At 38.0% G+C, this 23209-nt stretch overlaps 1 protein-coding gene across 2 annotated transcripts; it reads left to right on the forward strand.

Moving 5' to 3' along the window:
- The first annotated feature begins 1741 nt into the window (after positions 1-1741).
- PHF10 (PHD finger protein 10) lies at positions 1742-21591 on the forward strand. 2 transcript variants are annotated; one of them, XM_053459200.1, is made up of 13 exons: positions 1742-1813; positions 2039-2166; positions 4193-4323; positions 5030-5113; positions 5576-5709; positions 7405-7458; positions 7544-7693; positions 8650-8759; positions 11815-11974; positions 12614-12763; positions 18119-18227; positions 19720-19908; positions 20741-21591. In XM_053459200.1, the coding sequence occupies exons 1-13, from the start codon at positions 1793-1795 to the stop codon at positions 20824-20826; spliced, it is 1506 nt and encodes a 501-aa protein (XP_053315175.1). In that variant the 5' UTR covers positions 1742-1792; the 3' UTR covers positions 20827-21591. The 2 variants fall into 2 exon arrangements, with proteins under 2 accessions (XP_053315175.1, XP_053315176.1); XM_053459201.1 differs by lacking the exon at positions 7405-7458.
- The last annotated feature ends 1618 nt before the right edge of the window (positions 21592-23209 follow it).

Consider the following 23209-nt stretch of genomic DNA (forward strand, 5'->3'; position numbering starts at 1 on the left):
ATATACATAAATACATATGTGTGTGTATATATATATATATATATATATATATACACATAAATATAATATATTTATATATAATATATTATATTAAATATAATGGTTGGTAAAATCTGAATTTGAATGAATACAAATTAAAATATATCAAGTTGTAGATTATATTACAATATTATTATAATACATACACACACCCTTTAGGGATAGACAACTACTGTGCTTCATATATACATAGTGGTTGGCAAAACTCAATTTTACTGTAACATCTGGCATAGATTGTCAGTAAAATGGCTGAATAAAAAGTGTTAATAAAAGATTAATATTAACTGGTTGTCGAATTTCAAAAATAAAAAATATACGGTATATTTCTGTAGCGGCTATTTTTTTTTAAAAAAATCCCACTTTATTTATTTTTTTAATACTAAATGATTGCTTCTATATAGGATTTTAAAAATGAAAGACTTGGTATGCATTTTTCATGTGTCACTGGCTACCCCGACCTAAAGGTAACTTGATGGTGTTTATTCCACTACCTTTCAAAAGTTTGGTTTTACTTAAAAATGTTCTTGTTTTTGAAAGAAAAGCAATTTTTGCCCATTAAAATAACATGAAATGGATTTAAATGATTTTTGAGGAATATCTTCATAGTCGTACAGAGGCTTTTTATCAGCAACCATCATTGCTGTGTTCCAACGGCACATTGTGTTGGCTAATCCAAGTTTAAAAGGCTAATTGATCATTAGCAATTATGTTACCCAACTAGAAATTTCTTTGTTTTTCATGAAAAAGTGACCCCAATGTTTTGAACGGTAGTGTACATAGAACACGCATCAACTGCCTAGCCAAGTACAGGCATAGCATGTGTATACAACGACAGAAACTATACACCCGAAACAAGGGACATCCCAGATATCACATTTTTAATGGATATGCTAGCTGGGTGGTCCCTTTAGCTTTTTTTGGTGTCCTTCTTGCAAATGCATGGGGGGTTTCTGTAGAAACCCATCATATTATTATTTGGTTTATATATCGCCATCATATTGTGCAGCGCTGTACAACGGGTATGCATTTTCCCTCAACAAATGTTGCAGAGGAGATGTGTTCGGCTGGATGTATCAACATGAATGTGATATACTTAATTCCAGCCTTTACTAGCGCTGGCTGTGCGAGCTCTATGGGCAGGGGTCCATTCAGACCCCCGTATGCATGCGCAGGAGGCTGTCCCGGTGCTTTATTTTTCCTTTATTTTTTTGTATTTGAAGAACACAGAGTACTTTAATATGCATTTTTCTTTAGTGGGGCTGTCAGGGGGCAGTAAACACAGTGACAGTCAAGTGATCTGCTCTGTGAAAGCACAGCACCAACTGATCAACAATGCAATATATGATCGCAGAAGGAATTATACCTGGGAAGATAAATACAAATGCCCAAGGATCTGGAGTGGAGGGCTGAGGATTGGTCCCTCTCCTCCAGACTGTTGAATATAAAAGCAATGCAAAACCAATATCATCATCATTTAAATGTATCAACCCTACTTCCTCCTCCTGCTATTTGGATAAATTGTTCCAGTCACTATTCAAAGCTTATATAATTCTCTGACAATGTACATCTTTGCCCCCAAACCACCGACTACACTCCGTATCAATCAATACGATGATTCCATGGTACTTCCGGGTCACGCTTCCCAGAGAACTACGGCTCCCAGCGCGCTCGCGCAATGCCTGCCGGGAGCTGTAGTTCTGGCGTTCTCCGTGGGAAGCGAACAAAATAGTGACGCCTGTGGCCTAATCCACCAATGGATCCTCCAGGAGAGAAGGTACTGCAGTAGCGTCCTCAGCCCGGCTGTTGGATCCATTTCAGCCCTCCTTAAAGGGAACAAACGAGCGTTCAGGGATGTTGCAATCCAATAAGCGCCTGAAAGCTTTTCGTTATGTCTGCCGTCTTTGTTCTCGGTTTCTGATGCTCTCATAAGCCGTTCGATGTTATGATTTGTGTGCTTCTGATATTTTGTTTCTGACTGCTCATGTTTTGCTTTTAACAGGAAGACAATTCAAATGATGGAAGAGATCCAGAAGATATCTCTAATGATGGAAGCCAGCCAGCGAAAAGGAGATGCACAGCATCCGAGGAGAGCTCCCCAATCTGTGAGAACTCCAACCAGGACTTTGGGTACTTTTCACAGTTAGAAATCAACTCTAATTTGGGGAAAATATACTTAGGTACACGTGTATGCTCTAATTTGGGAAAGATATACTTAGGTACATGTGTACGCTCTAATTTGGGGAAAATATACTTAGGTAGACATGTATGCTCTAATTTGGGAAAAATACACTTAGGTACACGTGTAAGCTCTAATATGGGAAAAATATACTTAGGTACATGTGCACGCTCTAATTTGGGAAAAATATCCTTACGTATTCTGCTTAAGGAACTTGTGTTATTTCTGTTGCTTGGCGCTAAGGATGACAATATATATATTTTTTTATGAGGTAACGCAACCTCTACCGATCACCCGGACCCTATCAGCTCATCCCCATCCATCTCCTACTGTTTCACGCTCCCTCTACCACCCACTAGATTGTAAGCTCACAAGAGCAGGGCCCTCTTCTCCAGTTTCTTATTATGTGTGACATTAAACTATTCCACTGATTGTAACAGCGCTACGGAATCTGCTATATAAATAAATGTAATGCAATAAATTCTATGACTGGTTGGATAATGGTTTGAAACCCGTCCTATGTGCGCATATTGCTGTTTTGGGTTGTCCAGTAAACACCGTGTTCTCCAACATGAGTACGTTCTTGGCCAGACTGCCCAAAATAATTACAATCATCTAATCTCAATCCAGGGCTTGACAAATTTGTTGTGAATCTAGGCGCCAGGTAAAAAAGTTAGGAGCCAGGATTTTTTTAAACTAACAGTTGGTCAGGAGTGATCTGATCATCATCAGCCCACTTACTAAACTCACAGCGTTTGACCTGGAAGCACCCTGGACTTTCAGGTCAGTGCTGTTTGTTTTTTTTTTTAAATATATTTTTTTAACTCTTTCGATGCTGATGTTCCATTGGAGCACAGCATTGACAGATATTTAGTCCCCACAAGCTTGTGGGGACAAATGTTAACCCCTGCAATGCCACGAATGTGTCATACACAATTGTGGCATTGAAGGGGTTAACGCTGCACCGTCGCTCTCATGGAGTGATCAGGCAGCAGGGGGGTGTTGGGGCTGGTCTCCACACTCATGGCGAGACCAAAGAACCCTCTCACCCTGTCCCTGAAGCTGCCTCTGGCAGCTGGGACTCAATTGCTGGTCTATAGACCAGCCATTGCAGAGGGAGTCTCTTTGATGACTGCTGTAGGCTTCTATGCCTACAGGAATCATCAAAGGGCTTGTGGGGGCTCGTTTTTTTGCTGTTGCTGGTCTGCCTGGGCTTCCAGGCAGACCACCGGCAGCAGAGCCCCCAAAACGGGGGCATTGAAGGGGTTAACGCTGCGCTGTCGCTCCCATGGAGCGATCAGGCAGCTGGGGGGGTGAGGTCCCCAGACTTGTGTGGGGACCCAATCAACAGACAAACCCCTTCCCTGAGGCTGCCTGTGGCAGCTGAAAACACGAGTGCTGCTTTTCCAGCAACCGCGTTTTCAGCCTACAGGCTCACTCCGTGGGAGTGATCTCAGGCTCGGGGGCGGGCTCGGAGTGGCTGTGCTGTCTGCCTAGACTTCTGGGCAGACAGCAACAGCGCCCCCATGTGGTGACTCAGCCTCTTACATCCACAATTTTTTCTGGATGTAAGAGGCTGACAAAACCTAGGCGCCAGGACAAAATTCTCTGGCGCCTGGGATTTGTCGAGCCCTGTCTCAATCTATCTCATAAAGTGATTTTATTTAACAATGACTCCTCTCACAGGTTCGCAGCACCACTTTTTGTTACATGTCTTTTCTTAGCACTTTTGTGATCGGTCCTATACCTCGCTCTCTCAGCACCGCCCCCCCCCCAAAAAAAAACTGATCTTAGCGACGTCTTTTCAGCTTTCCTCCCATGGTGGTGGCACCCCTTGTTTTCTTTCCCTTCTCCCTCTGTTCTCGGTTTTCCGCAGCTTAACAAAGATGTTTATATAAAAAAAAAAAAAAAATTAAAAAAAATAATGACGCTATGAGATGTCTGATTGCTTTAGTAATGAAAATGTGTTATTTTTAGGTCCAGCTACTTTCCCGCAGAAAATCTAATCGAGTACAAATGGCCACCAGAGGAAACGGGGGAATACTATATGCTGCAAGAGCAAGTCAGTGAATACTTGGGTGTCACGTCTTTTAAGCGTAAATATCCAGGTAATATGCCTTGTTAAGGAAAACTGTATTATGTCTGCCTTTATCTATTTCCCAATGTTAACATGCTTTACAGAGATCCTTTTTCAGTTCAGTATAAAGTGTCCTTCATTTTATAAATTAGACAATGGCTTGATTGTTGATATCTTAACCTTTTGCACGATGGATCAGCAGGTTCTTAATGCACCGTTGGGTAAAGCATAAAGCAGTTATGTACAAAAAGTGATTTTTGGGGCAGTCTGGATAACCCTAAATGGCATTGTCTTGCTTATTTGACCATTCCGTTGGTTGCTGTAGTATTGAGTCCGGTTTTCAAACTTATGTACAAAAAAAAGTTATTTTGGTACAATTTCCAATTGTTATTAGGTCTCTGTTTATTTGAGCTAGCAGCTTTTTGAAGATAAAACTCTCACAACCCCTAGCCAGTTTGCATACAGCCAGTTTCTAGCTGAGGATGATCATGGGAGACGTAGTTTTAAACAAAGCTGTCTATAAATGACACCTGGTCAGAAGCAAATAACTAGATACCTAATACAATAGTTAATATGTCCTTTTCCCCATCTGTTAGATTATTTTACCTTTCTGATTTAAATTTTGTGAAAAAAATTGTAAAAAAAAATATTTATCATAACATGCCCTGTAGATTTTTTTTAATGGTTTGTTTCAGTTTGGTGAAATACAAATTACATTATTATTTTCTCTTTTATAGATTTAGAGCGAAGAGATTTGTCCCACAAGGAGAAACTTTATTTAAGGGAACTTAACGTGATTACAGAAACACAGTGTACATTAGGTAATTCTGGCATAATTCAAAATTTTCATACATTTTATTATAGGTTAATAGTGTCCCTGCTGCAATTTGGTTTTATTTCATAGCTGATGACCTGCATCTTTCAGGGTAAGGGTTTCATAGAATTACCTTTTTTTTTCTTCTTCTATAGTCTTTAAACCAATAAATACACTATTTAATAGCGAGCCTGGCTGTATTGGCCAGGAATTGCAGATTCATAATTTGTCATTGTTCACTGTAATGCATAGCTTAAGACGTTATTGTAAATAAACTTTCCTTTGGACCTTAGGTCCTCTTTCAGAATACAAGGCTTTTTTTATCCTTCCTAAGAATGACTTGGAGTTTCCTTCATCAGAATGGATATTTTTATAACATCCCATAATATTTGCAGGCAGAAGTATTCTCATTCGTTCTCTTCTCTTGTGAATTGCCCTTGGTTTCATTTTTTTTCTTCAATCCTCACAGGTCTGACTGCTTTAAGAAGCGATGAAGTTATTGACCTCATGATAAAGGAATATCCGACAAAGCATGCAGAGTACTCTGTCATACTGCAAGAAAAAGAACGACAGCGCATTACAGACCATTACAAGGAGTACTCAGTAAGTGGTATAAGAAGGAAACAATTTTCTCTAGATGTGTGTGTGTGTGTGTGTGTGTGTGTATATATATATATATATATATATATATATATATTTCACTCTACAATGTAAATTGGACACCTTACAACTAGTATCATCAATGTTCAATACCAATGTAGCACTAGGGTAATTGAGATAAGGGTTTCTATTAGAACATTGATTTTTGCCTCCTAAGAACCCAAGTGTCCTCTTTTTTTAACTACCCCAATGTATAATTTTTTCGCTAGTAATAGCCCTGTAATAACTCCTGAGTTACACTGAGACTTCTTTAAAATATTTATTAAAATTTACTGTACAAAAAGAACAAAAAGATACCCAAGTAAACCCATTTTAAAGAGAGTAATATTGTTAAAGGATTTTTGCTTGTTTGAGAAAATAGTTGTACATAGTATGTCTTAGATGACTAATAAAATGATTACAGACTTATATGGAAGTCATATGGTAAGTAGTTTGTCTTGTGAGGATATAAGAAAGCAGTTAACTGTAACTGTAGGCTGCTGGGGGTTGCTGGGATCCCTTTCAGACCCCACTGAATATCAGGCTGGATCTGAATTCCAGATGCACATTGGCCTCAGGAAATTCATAGAGACATTATACATTATATAATGTAACATGGTTTTTATATTGACAATGGATTTTAAGGATCTTATTTTTATTAGGATGATGATATGATAATATTAGACTGCCTTTGAAATCAGCAATGTTATTAAAATATTTAAATATATTTTTTATTAACTTGTAATTATAGCTTGGATAGTAAAAAGGGACCTGGCAGCATTGCTGACGTTGTATCAGTAGTAACTTTACTCTTATTCTTTCCATTTTATCTTTATTAATAAAACAATATTTCTGCCAGAGAGCCTTTGTATTGGACTTGATTTTTTGTATCTTTGAAAGGAATGAATTTGAAATTAATTTTGCTTTATGAATTTTTGTGGGATTTGTAAAGGATGTAGCATGGCTCAACTAAGATCCCATTGTGCAAGATATCAAGTTAGCCCCCTTCTCAGTGAATCTTTGCACCTCATTCAAAATAAATGGACCATAGTGGCCCATGGCAGGCACCCACTTTGCCAAGGATGGATGGATTAGGCTGCCATTTGTATTGAAGGGCAGAACACTAGATTATTTCTGTTTTTAACCTGAGAAATGTGACAGTACAACACTGTGTATATATAAATGGTGATGGGGAGGAACTGTAAAGATGTTTTAATATGTTCTGGGAAAATTACTTTTCAGTCATCTAATTGGAATATTTGGATATAATGGTAGTGGTATTATCTTGTCTTACTATGCTTTCTTGCCATGAATGTGTATAAACCATACAGGGTCTTATTTTAATATTTTGGGGTGAATTTGCAGAAAATCTCCATAAAGAATAGGGAAAAAGTGATTGAAAACAATGAGAATTAAATGGGTCAGTTGGTTCCTTTTTGTCATCATTATCAATGTATAGATAGTTGAATTGAAACATTTGAATGGCTAGGTCTTATGACATCATCTGGGATTATAGTAAAACATATTTGGAAGTCTGATTCCCATCATGGTAAAGTGATCTCACTACTGTTAAATCATACAAACAATGAGATTTTTTTTATTTATTTTATAGACTCAAGGCACAAATTGTATTTTTATACCAATATTTTTCCGTAACAGATAACTACTGGAGGGATTCAGAATGAAGTATGTGATCAGGATGAAACGGGGAAAGTAAATACAGTTTTACTGCCAATTTATTTCTTTTCATTACTTGGCATGAATGGAACTGCGCCTAACGAGGACATCTGTTTTTCAGCAAATGCAGCAACAAAATACGCAGAAGGTGGAACCCAGCAAAGTCCCCGAGTACATTAAGAAGGCCGCCAAAAAAGCTGCCGAGTTCAACAGCAATTTAAACCGTGAGAGAATGGAAGAAAGGAGGGCCTACTTTGATTTACAAACACATGTAAGAGGAGTTAGTGTGCGCGGAATTTTGTATCGTTTGTCCTCAAGAACCTGTCCCGATATTTCAGAGGTCTTTTCTAGTGAGGGCCACATCTGTAAATAATGGAAAGGAAGCCTGTCCTGTTTAGCATAGGGGGCCGGTGTTTAGAGACTTCTCAGCAGATCTTGAATTTTTGTGTTCACTCAAACATCTTTTAATTATTTAAAAATCTAAGGTTTTTAAATATTTTCATAATCTCCTTAGTTCCAAGTCAAGCTCTTACTGGAGTTATTTAAAAACCTATAAGTGATTAACAGATCTTAAGGTGAACACTCATGTCTCTGTTGTGAACATACAAATAATTCTAATTATTATAATAGTCTCTAATTATTATTGTGTGTGGGTTTTTTTATTCTTGTTATCTGCACCAATTAAAAATCAGGTAGAAACTACTAAAATACCAGTTGAGAAATTAGCCATGGAATGAAATAAAAAAAAAAAAAACAACTTTTTTTTAACATTTGTACTTTTTAAATACAAATTAATTTACTTAATGTCGATGAGAGAGGCTGTATTTGCCTAATGTACCAATAAGCTGAAGATGTGGCACTACATTTTTTTTGAAAAAGAAAAAAAGTGGCGTTTCTTGCTGTTAAACGTACATTTTAGAGTGATAGGTTTGGTTTTAATATTTAAATTGCATAATTTCCATGCCATACCATATTTGTATATATAATACTGTCAGTAATGTGGCATAGATTCTCATTAACCTTGCCAAGAACAGCTTCTTGTTATCCAGTGGCCAAAACATGAATAGGTATCATGAAGTTGATAATTTTACACCTTCTTAATTAAAACCAACTTTCATTGCATTCCCAGAGAAAAATGATAAACACAAATAATCGCATGTTTGACCCACATTTATTTAGGGCTTCACCAATGTTTTTAATATTTTTTTTTCATCTATGGAACAATAGGTAATTCAGGTACCTAAGGGAAAATACAAAATTCTGCCCACTGAAGTAACGAAAGTGAGTCCATATCCCGTTTCTCTCATCCCTGGACAGTTTCAAGAATACTACAAAAGGTATGTATTTTGTAACGGCAATCGATATTACCACATCATTCCAGATAGGTTTGTTTCATTAGGGTCCTCCTCACCTTTTGTTCCTGTAAATTCATTTACTTGTGTTATGCTATACTTGTTAAGTACTTGTTTACCCATTGTACACCACTGCAGATTATGATGGTGATATATAAATTACCGTATTTGCTTGATTATAAGACGACCCCCCAAAATCTAAATATTAATTTAGGAAAAAACAAAAAGCCTGAATATAAGACTACCCTATAGGGAAAAAAAGTTTTACTAGTAAATGTTAATTCATGTAAACAATTTTTTCATATTTAATAAAAGCTATGATTGAGAAAAATATATATATTTTTTTATTTGCCAACCTGCCCCCCCAGTTATGCACATCTGCCCCCAGGGTTGCCACTCTGACCCATGATGTGCCTTTTAACCCTCTATATGCCACTCTGCCTCCAGAAATGTCTTATACCCTCCTATATGCCACCCTGCCCCATGATATGCCTTTTAACCCCCTATATGCCAGAGTGGCATATAGGGGGTTAAAAGGCATATCATGGGGCAGAAACATATAGGGGGTTAAAAGGCGTTTCTGGAGGTGTGTGTGTATATATATATATATATATATATATATATATATATATATTATCTCTATATCTGCTAACAGCAATCACACTCCTATCAAGCCAAGGCAGCCATTACATGCTGGAACCTGGGGATGATAGGAGTGTGAGTACAGCCTCCCTATGTCATGCTACCACCCCCCCTTCTCTGGCCCCGTCCCCAGAGGAAGGAGGGGGAGGTAGAATTATGTGACGCTCTGCTAGCTTCCTGTTCTCCTGCTGCTAGCAGAGGAGACGCTGCTAGCGACCAAAGCACCGGTAAGCAGCCTGGCCCCAGCGGACATTTTTTTGAGGTCCGATTAGAAGACGACATCGATTATAAGACAAGGGGTATTTTTTTTTTCTGAAAAAAACCTTGTCTTAAAATCGAGCAAATACGGTATTAAATAATCACAATTATTAAATAGATTCTTCTGGAAGTTGTTTTTTTTTTCTCTTTCATGCCAAGGTGAATTACAGTTGGATTCTCATTTCTTTCAGTGTAGGGACACTCCAGCCACCGTACCCAGTTTAGTGCATATGATAGCTTAGTGATCCCTTTAAACTTGTGTGGTCCCCATAGCAAATGCTTGGGGGGTATTACAGAATCCCAGATATGCGTTTTGCCCACCTTCTGTATAGGTTATCAGGGGATTCTGCAGCATCCACCTATGCATTTACTACTGGGACCACACGGTATACTTACTGTCAGTCAGCTCCAGCACTGGGTCAGTAAGGGTTTTTAAAGAATACATATTAAAATGCTCACAAAGTCATTTCATAGTCATTCTTCGTTGGTGAGGCTGCCAGAGACGTTAGACTGTCCGTTTTGTTGAAATAAATCAGAAAATAAAACAAGCTTGCAGGAGAGTTATAGTTTCAAATCCCTTACTTCATTGTGCATTGTGAAGGGCCAAACCGAGCTTTCACTTCCAAAGAGGTTTGGCTGGCCTTAGGTATTGCCTGGACACTATGGGAAGATTTCTCCAATGTTACATCAACTATTGAACTATGAGTTATGCCAGGGCTTGAGAAATCCCAGGAGCCTTGTATCCCTTAGATCAGGGGTGTCCAAGTTTTTTCTGCAGTGGGCCACTTCATCAGAATTGTATACGTGTGCGGGCCGCACTCATTTTTCACTGTGAGAAAATATGCAGATTAAAATAAAGTAAATGACACAAAACCTTTACTTTTCCTCTCACTGATTTCAGGGCCTACAAATTCAGGATTCTGGATAAGTAAAAATAAAATAGTTCTATTTATTTTAGGGATGCACTAAAATGAAAATTCAGGGTTCACTTAGCCGAAACTGAAAATGACCCCCCACACACACACACTTTTAATAAAAGTAAGTTACACACCAAAATTGTACAAAAAATTATATATTATGATTGTTAACAGCAATCTCAGGCATACCCAGATTCCAGCATGTACTGGTTGGCTGGGCATTGTACCGGTATTTTGTGTCCAATTTTAGTGTGTAACCACGCTTTTATTAAAAGTAACACACCACAATTGGACAAAAAAAAAATCAACTATATGACTTGGCATGATAGGAGTGTGATTGCTAACAGCAAACACACTCTTTTTATACCCAGGCAACCAGTAAATGCTGGAACCTAGGCATGATGGGACTGTGATTGCTGTTAGCTGTTAGCAATCAAACTCCTATCATCCCAAGTCAGCCAGTACATGCTGGTACAGGGTGGCTGTAAGTGCAGACCCGATACTGCTGGCAGCATCAATACACAAGGGGGCAGCTAGCCAGGTTTCAGCATGTACTGGCTGACTTGGCATGATAGGAGTGGGATTGTTAACAGCAATCACAGTCCCATCATGCCTAGGTTCCAGCACTTACACATCCATGCTATCACACACGCACACAAATTCATTCATTCACAGATTCATTCCCTCAATCAGGCATACTCATTCAAACACCCTCCCCACCCCCTTACCTGCACTACAGCTCTCTCAATGCCGATCACAGACTTCAGCAGGGGGCGTGGCCTCCCTCATTCTCCCCACAGAGGAGGCAGGACTGGAGCAGAGAAAAGACCCTCCCACAAGTAAGCAGCAGGGCTCTTGTGATCCTGGCTGCCGATCTCACGCGGGCCGCACCTCGAGGTCCCGCGGGCCGCATGTTGGACGCCCCTGCCCTAGATCTTTTAATCGGGCTCTTAACATTTGCCATTTTATATTGATCATTATGGGTGTACCTCTTTCTGCCGCCTAAATAATGTTAAGATGGCTCCTAACTTCGTCGCAAATATGCCCAGCCCTGTATTATGCATGACCAGCCCAAAGTTTCATAATGCATACTAAGTTCGCAGAGTGGATATTTCACCTCTACTACGAACTGCGACTGGTTTGTTATGAACAGCTGCCTGCTAACGCTGTAACTCGAGCTTCGTCTCGATAATGAAGCAATTCTTCTTTTTTTTTTTGCATAGGTATTCCCCAAATGAGCTCCGCTACCTGCCACTCAACACAGCCTTATATGAACCGCCCCTCGATCCCTTGGACCCCGAACATATTGCCCTCGACAGTGATGGAGATTCAGATGAGGTTGAAGAGGGGCGCAACGAAAAGAAAAAGAACAAAGCCTCCTCAGTAAGACTCATCTGTGTCTTTACTTGCAGAAATATATTAGAAAGAATAGCCTACAACCTCACTATGCTTTAGGCTCATTCTGACTTATGATGTACTGTAAGAACGACATCTCTCTGTAATAAAATACAGGTTTCTTATTAGTCCTTAATCAGTCCTTGGTCGTGTGTTAGATTCAGGATAGCCATATGCATGCTTAAATTCATTCACTCTATAAGCATCTGCCGCCGCTAGGACTACCGTCTCCAAGTATTGTGATGGAGACCCATACCTCGCCGTAAAGATCTTCATTGCTGAAAGCTCAATTGCTCGTGGGATTAACCCTTTGTGAGTGGAAAGGGAATCTGACAAGCACAAGGGGAACACGGGGTCTATGAACCCATAATCCTTGGGGAAGTCGGTGAATATACTCCTTTTAACTGAGGGGTAAGACATAGGAACGCGGTATATTGCTAAGTAAATGTATTTTTTTCTTTTTTGTGAATAAAATACCAAATCTTGTAAGGTTCATTTGCTTAACATACTAGAAACTGCAACAGCACATTTCGGGTGATTCTCAAAGTAAGTAATTTACTACTTATTATTGCCAGTAATAGCTGAATTTTTTTTTTTATTTTTTTTTTTTACTTTCCTACAATGCAGGGCAGCTCATCTGGAAACGTGTCTGAAGGTGAAACCACACAGGACACCCAAGAGGACTCCGTTCAGGGAAAACCGAAAGCGAAAGAGAAACCTACCCCGAAGAAAGAGGGCACCAAACGTGTACAGTCCAAATCGCTCTCCGGGTACAAGGTAGAAGAAAAAAGCCCCTGACTCGGCTTCTTTACTGACAGCCTCTCTCCCTGAAACATTAATACTCCTTTACATTTCAGCTCTTCATCCACGCTTGTTTTCTCCCAGTTTCCTGCTCCTTGCACAACCTCATCCTCGTTTCTCTTGCTTTGTGGTGTTCTTCCATCTTCCTGTCTTCCGGTTTGTTTCACTGGGGCTTTTCTGTAACCTTGACTAAGGAGTAGCGTCTATGGCCATTCTGATCCTGCTCTTTAACATTTTTATTGCCAATGTGTAAGTTCAGAGGAATGGCCATAGATACTGTTTTCTCCTTCAAACTGACTTTTTTCTGGTTGTGATTGAGTTTAACCACACTACAAATTCAGTGGGCCACCAAGTTTGCCTTTCTCTAAATGATCCCCTGGACTGAAACAATGGGATAAGTAATGAGTTAGGAATAAGACATTTTAAATGCAGTTGGTTGATTTTTGGGATCTCCATTGGGGTTCCTTCTTTTCTAAATTAGAGATTACAGTATTATTTACAAGTAACAAGTAAGTAACACAGTTATAGTCTGCCATGGATCTTGATGCAGAATGTGTACCTGTGTGTGTGGATATACATATTAAAACGCACACAAGTATGCAATCTGGGCAGTTATTCAGTGACTCGGAGGTAAACGTTGAAATCTCCTTTAAGCCAAGTAGGGGGATTTTGAATTTTTGGCACTAATGCACCTATAAAGTATTTAAGGCAATTCAGTTTTAACATGGACATCCAATTATCCAGGTATCTAACTGTGTTGAATGCTAACTGACTTTGGGAATGATGAGTTTTAAATTTGATAGACCTACAGGGTTCCTTGTTTTGTTTTATGTATTTCACATCCTGCTTTTGCAGTAAATAAGAACACATTTCACGTGTGAGTTAAGCATTTCCACAATTGTGGCCTGTATGCTTAGTGATCCATGTACTAACACCACATGACGTTTTCAGAGATTCTCACTCAACTTATGTTAAGGGGTTTTTGTGCATGCTCTGTTTTATTCATTAAAATGTGTTTGAGATACTTGAGGGAGTTTCCATTGCAAAGAAAGTGGTTAAATACCTACGTTTTTCAGGAGGCAGGAGAAATAATTTTCTGTTGTAGACTTGGTTGATAATTTGTGCTAAAAGCAGCTCATAGAACACACACACACACACACACACACACACACACACACACACACACACACACACACACACACACACACACACACACACACACACACACACAATAACTTATTCTATTTCAAATTATAGTATTTGATCATATCTACCAATGAATGACCTCCAAATCTATAGCTATAATAGTCCTTAAAATTGGAAACCAGATTATTCTATATTTATTCCTTGACCATTCAGTGCAGTACTGTTGGTTTTAAGAAGTGTATTATTTTTGGTTTAATTCCTATTTGTTATCTAAAGCTTACTCTGTATGCCATTACGCTGAGCATATGTATTCTTTGGATATTGTGGAGCCACAACACAAGTTCATTAAGTCCTGTAGGGTTGGTTATGTTCAGCCGTATGTATTCCCATACATCTGTAAAAAGGCACTATGTCTGATATGCTGAGCTTATGTAGCTGATAATAGTCATACATTTTATGGCATTTTGGGTGTGATGTGGAGACCGGTGCATAGACAACATAGGTTCCTACCATGAGTATGCAGTATTCAGTCATTCATTGTGATGGTTGTCCCTGTATGGGCAAATGCATTGAGTCTGTGACCTAAGGATCTCCATCCTACGGGGTTTGGTTTTCTTGTTAGGAATCGAGATCCATTGCCATGAAATTGTGTGTAGTTGTATTGACGTTTGCTGATCTGGAGATAAAATAGACCTAGGTAATTTATTTTTTGATTGTCAGTGTTATTTCCACTGATGAAGATGAACAGCTCCTATATACTTCTGAATACACTTTAACAGACCAGTCTTGTTGTGCTTATGTTATAAAAACTCATAAGCTTAAAAACGGAAAAGTTTTAAAGAAGGAGTAGAATTAAAACACATGGTAATGGATATCCCTCTCCGGTACTCTGCCCCATGTTCGTGGTAACCACATATTAGAGTTCATTTTGTATGCGTACCAATGCATTTTACCGCGTGCACATTGGCACATGCATTCTTTTGTTGCAGGAATTATAAAATTAGACTTGAGTCTCATTTTCTGGCTTCTCCCCCACACATTGAAATCAGGGAAGGTAACTAAGTATTGCGTCTACGCTTCCCACAAGTGCGCTGGAGCTCTCCCATTCAAGTCAATAAGCAAACTTGAATGTTGCAATATAATCCAAGCTAGTTAGCCAATAAAGGTATCATCTTTACTAAATCGGCTAACACAGTTCTATGCTGATTCTATGGGAACTCGGCTTGCGTGAGCGGCAGCCGCTCATGTGTATACAACCAGCTCCCACTTTCCATGGAAAATGGACTCTAATATACATTAAACAAATCCTGTCTTTTTAAAGGTGCTGTTTTTTCTACCTTGTTGAATTCAACACGTTTATAACATAATTCCAATTACTGTTGAATAGACAAACCCTTCCCAGAAATAATTAGGGAGCAAAATTTGATCTTATTCATATCGTACCTGCCATAGAAATTGGGGGGGGGGGCATCTTAAAACTCTTGTTTTTGTGATTAATAGGAAGTATGCTAAGGTTGGTTTGCTTGACATATATGCAATTAATGACTTGACAAAGTGGAACAGCATCTTTAAAACCCAGAGACTTTTCTGAAATTTTGTAACAAACCCATTATTAACGCCATTATGGTTAATCCCGTGTCCTACACCTCTTCCCCAAATCCTGTTTTGCTCCATCTATTTTCTATATAACATGAATCTCGTGAGATTTTTTTGAAAGTGATTTATGCAGCACGTATAGCCTGGTGCCTCCATCGTATTTCCCATGAAGCAGCAGGAAAAACCAAAGGTTCTTAAAAAGAAAAAAATATATATAAATATATATATACAGTATATATTGTAGTACTTTTATTCTGTGTTTGAAAAAATGGGTCAACCCAGCATATGGGACAGATATCCGTCTATACGTTTTAAATGTATAGTCTAATATTGGTTTATTTATTCTGTAGACACTCCTGTGAATGTACCAAGATTTCAATTATTTTTATTTTACTGTTTTATTTTTCCTCTCAATATGTAAATAGGCTGACAATTGCTTTATTTTTCATTTATAAATAAATGACATTTAATGTCATCCTGAAGGACTCTGTCATCTTTTTGAAGGCAATAATTCTGCCAGCAGTATCCATAATTGCAGATTACATTAAATCATTAGTTTTCTCTTTCTGTTTTTGCTTCTAACTGATGAGACATAATTCAATTATCACTTAATTACCGTTAAAGTTTGTACTCTGTTACCATTCATGGACTTATTCTTGGAAATCAAACGACTGAATTCCAAGGACCTTCAGACTTGCACTATAGCTAGTGTCTCAGTTGGCTAAAGATTCGTTTCATAAGGCATTGGCTTTTTGGGTATTTGTGATGATTTTTTTCCATTTTTTTTGCCATCAAACCTAAATTAGTTAAGACTATATACATGTTTTACCCTTAAAGTCAATACCGAAAATATAAGGATTTATACAATGGGCATATCTTGGCATTGACCTGTAGATCGTGTGAATATAGTACATTTCATAGCAATGGCCATTGACTCTCTTCACCTTGCAACTTATCTTCACACGAGCCGTGATGACAACTCTGGGCTTGGAAAAAACTTCTGAGGTTTCACATACTAATACCATAGCACACGGTGGGTGTGTAGATAGGTATAAATATTATTTATTATAAATATAATGGTTGTAATCCCATCTACTGTGTACATCTTTATCTAAAGCCTATATAGCGACTTTATTTTATATCTTAAACCTGTACTTCAATATATTTTTCCATGGACAACAAAATTATGACCTGCTACTAGCAAGGATATAAAGATTGCTGATATGACCGCAGTACTTTCTGTGTACCTGCTAGTATACCCAACAGCACAGAACTTTACATTGATGATTTCCTGCACTAATCGACAGCGGAATGAAAGATGTGTCAATACAGTTTCACAATCGGTTTGGCTCATTTGCAAATTTTGAGCTTTATTAAACATTTGTTTAAATGCTTGGGAGATTTTATAACAATTGTATTTATACAGACCTATTGCGTAAATTGTTTCTAAAGAACATGATATGCATTAGCTGTAAAATTTATATTTAGTATGTAAAAACTTATGGGCTTTAATGATTCGTACTGGTGAACGAAGCATGGCGTTTTAAAGGTTGTGGAGAGACAGAAAAAATCTAAAACAAACCTGTTGAGATGAATTTCCCATAGAGGTCACTGACCTGAATGCACAGATCAAGAGTTAACTAAAGTGAAGCAAGGTGTATTCGAGAAAAAGGAGAGCAAAAATACAATTTGATTGAATTCTTGTTTTTGTAGTTGTACCCCCTTTAAATCCTCTGATAAAAGTTACATTCACGCATGACGTCATTTTAATTCTACTTCCCTATATAAAAGTAAATCATGTGTTGTATAACAGACTATATAGTACAGACAAAAATAGTGTTATCCCCTATTAACTTGTAAATGATGATTCATATGTAAGAGCTGGATATCTGTGAATATTCTTAAATTTTAAGCAATCATAGTATTTTTCTCGGTTTAAACAATATTTATACAATGACTGATTTTGCTTTCCTATTTAAACTATGCGTGGTTGCAATAGTAATAGTCCTAATTTATTAAATTATGATGCAAATTATCACTTAGAACAAAGTCTGCTCAGACTTGATCCCATTAAAAAATGTTTTTACCTATTCTCTTTATCTTAATAATGTTATAACTAAATGCAGATTTAGAAATATCATTCGTGGTACTGTTAAGTGTCCTGAGCTTTCCAGAAATATTTTTTTATCTAGTAAAAATTCATATTTTTTGCTAGGCAGATTTGTCATGCGATTCAAATGCAGGCCCTGATGTAAACTTATAAAATATATATAAAAATTCATATGAGGGGGAAAAATATAATGACATATCTGTTAATGTTTGTCTGCGTAATGTTCTAGACCACTCAAGTAATCCCATACTTCAAGGGACTGATGTCCCATCCACTCATTTGACGAGCCTTTATAAGTGTGAGCAGACATGGTTCTTATTGAATGTTTATCCCTTTACAAACAATACTGCTGGTGTACTTAATCTATTCACACCCTTACAACTATTTGCACATATTAATTTACCAATTGATCTAAAAGTAGAGGTTAACCAAGAGGGCCCTCAATGGCATGAAATGATAGCACTTTTCTACCGTTCCAGCCAAAGTCCAATCCAAATGCTATTTGTGGGATTTGTCTGAAGGGTAAGGACGTGACCAAGAAAACAAGGGCTGAGAAACTAATACACTGCTCCCAATGTGATAACAGTGGTAAGTAGATCAGTCTCTTTTACTAATCAATGCACAAATTCCTTTACTGTGACATTTCAAACACTTTGTGCTTCAGAGCTTTGGTTGTGTTATTCCATTGGTATACAAGTAGTTCACCAAATGATGCTCAGGACATTTTTCATACAGCGTACAGTTAGATGTTAAAGTATCTTTATACTTTGTATATCGATAGCTTTGAATAGGGCTCAACAAATGCACAGCACAGTCAGGAGCTGCCACCTCTACTGTTGAGGAGCCCATGATGTGGTACCAAGTGACTCTGCTGGGCTTCTGTCTCCTAGAAGCATATAGCAAGGAAAAGCCAGCTCCCTATAGAGCCAGTTCATGAGTCCCAGTGAAACCCTACGTTCCATGATGCAGTTGCTAATTGCCATATCGACCTACATTTCAGGGCGCACTAAAAAAAAATATGCAGAAAAAGATTTTGTTACTTCCTGAGTAACATCTGGGAGTACTGTGATATTCCAACTTAACCCCATCCCAAGTTTTTACAAATGTAAACATAATATGAACTTTACAACTGTAAACAATCATTAGATGCTTGTGCGCAGTACCTGAACTAGCAGTAGGATATCAGTGCAGTTTCCACTGTATCATCATGTAAAATGATAAATTGGTATGAAAGGGCTGGTTTTTGTTCCAGATATGATAGGTCCAAGTTGTACACCAAAATCCATACACATATTCCATGTATTCAGCGTCTGTTATTTTGATATGCAGGAGAGGAACCCTTTCAGCAATTCATATGTGCAGAGCACATTTTCTTTATTTATGTATTATGTTATGTAGAAAATGATTTTTAGGTTGACCAGCAGCATTAGTGTACTTTAATTTACTAATTTCCCTGTAGGCTTCATAATGGCCATAAAATCTCCTACACGGGTCAGATATGTGCCAATTTATTAAAGTTTGATTTTGGCTATAATGGCTCGTTTCATGTAGTAAGAGTATACTACACACTGCTGCAATACTAATTATTTTTAACTGAGAGGCATGACATTGTTCAGGATCAATATGAAATGTTTAAGTTAAATCTTAAAATGGCTGATCACAAAAAAGTATTTATCTTTATGTATTTTTAAAGTGTGTGCATTTGTTGGGGTAAAATACTTTTTCAACTACTATGCAGCATCTGAAGTGTTTTGGTAGCCACCAATTATCCATAATCCTTACATTCTTAGATATTTAGCAGATTTTCTCTATTAGTCTTGGGAGTTTGGGTTGATCCTGTCAGTTAATGATACTTGAATAACCATGTACTTTATGTCTACCATAAATTCATTGATACAGCTGACACAAGTGATAAGATTAGAGCAGAGATGGTTACATGTTCATAAACTGTGTGTCTGGAACCTTGTACAGGATTCCATGGTTGCTGATTGCTTCGTTCTCAAAGTTTATACTGACTAAACTCAAGGCTGATGTAGAGGATGTTTGCAATTATACAATTTGTTCTTTTCATTGATCCTAGGCCACCCATCATGCTTAGATATGTCTCCAGAACTGGTCGCTGTAATAAAGAAATATCCTTGGCAATGTATGGAATGTAAAACATGTATAATCTGTGGACAGCCTCACCATGAGGAGGAGATGATGTTTTGTGACCACTGTGACCGGGGATACCACACATTCTGTGTTGGACTTGGTGCTCTCCCATCAGGTACACTTTTAAACAATCCTATTCATTTTTTTGGTGGGGATTCTAAATTCCATTTTATTATAGTTGCTGTTAGTTTAGGGGCTTGCACAATATCAAATTATAAATCAATTCTCAAATAATAGAGTGCAAATAGGATCAAAGAAGCCAGATAGAAAGTTTTATGGCCCCAGATATGCCACTCTGCCCCCCGGCTTACCTATGCATCCCTAGACTTGCTGCCCATGTTCCAGACTCCCTGTTGTCTAGTGGGGGCAGCCGGTAGACATCTGTGCAATGCGTGTAGACAACCTCTGTTGTTGGCCGGCACTTCCACCGGGGCTTCTATGACGGAGCACCGGAATGTCATGTCACGCCGGCGCTCCATCATAGAAGCCCCAGCGGAAGGGGCAGGGAGCGGCGGAGGTTGTCTACGTACATCGCACAGACGTCCACTGGCTACCAGAGGAGGATCCAGGTGCCCTGCACCGCTGATATGAATTGCGCATCCCAGAGCTAAACACCAATTATAGGCCGTACGCCCACTTTAAAGACTTAAATAAGAGGGGGAGTGGAGCCTATAATCGAGCCAATACGGTTTTTGTGTGTGTGTATATATACACACTTTTTTATGTCAAAATTTAAACAATTTAAATATTGGATTAGCATTTTGTCAATATATACATATGTCTGGAGTGTAACATGTGGTACACCAAGTTATAAATATAAGAGGGCAGCCTATAATTGGGACAATACAGTATGTCATTAGAAACCAGCTTACATGACTAACTTGTAACGTTATTATTTCAAAAGTGTTGCCATAATTAAAAAAAAATAAAACTTAATTTTATTTCAGGTCCCTGGATTTGTGACTGTTGTCAAAATGTTCCAGCCACACCAAAAAAAGGAGTCAAAAGAGGCAAAACCAGCAAAGAAGGATAGCTGGCTATTTTTATTCTCAGATGCTGTTGAATGCACAAGCCTTTCAAAACGGTGCTACATGCTCTTGGATCTCATACGTGTACCATTTTTTTTCATATTTTTACACCAAATAATAAAACATTTGGATTCTTAATATTTTTTTTCAGTAGCATACAGGGACCTGACATGAATGGAAGAATCATGTTTGTAGGGTGTGTGCTTGATTTTATATATTCATTATTATGAAAAAAGTGAATACCTCGTTATCAAGTTTAACCACAGAGGGTTGTATGTGTTCACTGATAACTTCACTTTATCCTCAGAAACCACAAAAATAGATTGTCAAGTATTTCTTTGTATATTAGTCAAAAAGAATTATGAGGGCTAAAGTCTAGTTGGTAACATTAATACTTTAGATCGTTAACTACTTGAAACGTCCATCTTACTAAAATGTCTACTGTTGTTATGCGTCTTAAAAGCATGCTCTGAACTTCTCCTTGAGCACATAGCTCGGAGAATCAATTTATATATGAAATTCTGTGCTTCACCGTCAGATTACACGAGAAACCTCAAAAGCTCTTTAAAGCCCAGAAAACCATTACACACTGAGGTATCTGACAAAGAATATTGTGTTTGCCTGAATTCTTGACATTTATCCTATTGGGAAATTTCAAATGGGCTGATAGACTGGAGCCATAAAAGTTAATTTAGTTAATTCATGTTGCCAGGTGTTTTACAAATTAAAGATGGCTTTAAACAATCAACTAAAGAAACACTTTAAGCCCTAACTTGTGTTGTGATTTTATTTTTTTAAATACCAGAAACGTGATATTCTCTCTACAGGTGCCTCATTTATTTTGCTGCAGTGTAAAAATCCACACCTTACTGACCTACTTGCTGCAGGGTTTATGCTGTCTGGTGACAGCTATCTTCTCATGGTAATCTTAAATTTAGCATTTTGTTATTCAAGGATTTGTCATGATGATTGCCGCACTATATACTAGCCAAAGTGTGCCAACAATAAATTGTAGTGGGAATCTCTCTGGTAAACACCATGATGTCGTTGGATGGCTATGGGTTAGCAACGTAAACTTGCTTGTACTGGATTCCAAAGTGAAGGATTGTTTTTCTTTAATCCGTAGTTTTTAATATATAAGACTCTACTATAAATTCTTATAACCGGAAAATGAAGTACAGAAATATTTGCATATATATATAAAATAAAATGATGCAGTACTGTGGAAAACGTTAAAAGGGTAGGTATAAAATGCATAGGACCTTAAACATGGGGGTCGGCCAAGGAAACTTGGTGCAGCAGATGAAAGACACATCATGCTCCTTTCCCCTTCCAATCGGAACATGTCTAGCAGTGCCATCAGCTCTACATTGACAGAAAACAGTGGGACCCTGGTACACCCATCTGTGTGGAGAAGTCTGGTAACAAGTGGTCTTTATGGAAGACTTTTGGTCAAAAAGCCATTCCTCCCATGTGGAAACAAGGCCAATAGACTCAACAATTCAAGAAAACACATGACCTGGAGTGCAGAAAAATTGCAGCTGGTGCCCTGGACTGATGAGTCAAAATGTGAAATATGTGAATGTAGCAGAAGGAAGTTTGTTCACTGACGGGCAGGAAAGCAATACAAGAAAAAAAAAAGGCTACCGCCAGCTTGTATATAACAGATCAGGTGTTGGACCGAGGCTAAAATAGTACTATAAAGGAAACACAGATGAATAACCGGCCTGTAGGAAAGTGATAGATGGTGTATAGGAGGGGAATCTAAAATATACGATAAATATATAATACTGTCCACTAAAGAAAACAAAATTAGGAATGGACATATCTCGTAAGAAATTTGTTAAAAATGGTATAGGTAAACTATGACAAAGCAACTTTTAACAATTTCAGCTTATGTTCCTAGTACTTTTTGACCCCCAAGTACCTTTGCCTGAAATAATTTTTTCTGGTTGTCCCTCTCACCTGCAAAAGTAGAAGATGTAGGAAATATGGATGTTTTTTTCTTGTGCTAAACCATCTTCACTGTACATTCTGAAGGTTTATCCCCAGTTAAATATGCAAAGGGCTAAGTAGCCCTAACTAATGCTATATATTAATATAAGAATGTTGGACATTTAGAAAAAAATACTATGAGCCTGGATTCCAGGCTACATCTTTTCAGACATTCCAGTTTCAGATCACATGACCCCTTTTCAGGTAAGTTCAGAAAACTCACAAAGTGTCAGTTAACAACAGATGATGTGCCTGGCATTAAACAAGCTTAGAAACTGATCTAAGATCAATTTAACGGTGTTGCTGTAATGCCTCGATGTTGAGGCATTCGGTAACGCCAAAAACGGCAGTAGGGGCCCTGTGTGGCTTCTCCCCGGGGCGTCAACTTCTGCC

The sequence above is a fragment of the Spea bombifrons genome, chromosome 3 (genome assembly GCF_027358695.1).
Source record: "Spea bombifrons isolate aSpeBom1 chromosome 3, aSpeBom1.2.pri, whole genome shotgun sequence".
In the NCBI taxonomy this organism is placed as follows: Eukaryota; Metazoa; Chordata; class Amphibia; order Anura; family Pelobatidae; genus Spea; species Spea bombifrons.

What these genes read in the sequence shown, in the direction of transcription:
- PHF10 (XM_053459200.1), top strand. Translation starts at nt 1,793, where the DNA reads ATGGATCCTCCAGGAGAGAAG. An exon ending in AGAAACACAGTGTACATTAG is followed by an intron (nt 5,114 to 5,575) that starts GTAATTCTGGCA and finishes CAATCCTCACAG; the next exon opens with GTCTGACTGCTTTAAGAAGC. An exon ending in ATCAGGATGAAACGGGGAAA is followed by an intron (nt 7,459 to 7,543) that starts GTAAATACAGTT and finishes TCTGTTTTTCAG; the next exon opens with CAAATGCAGCAACAAAATAC.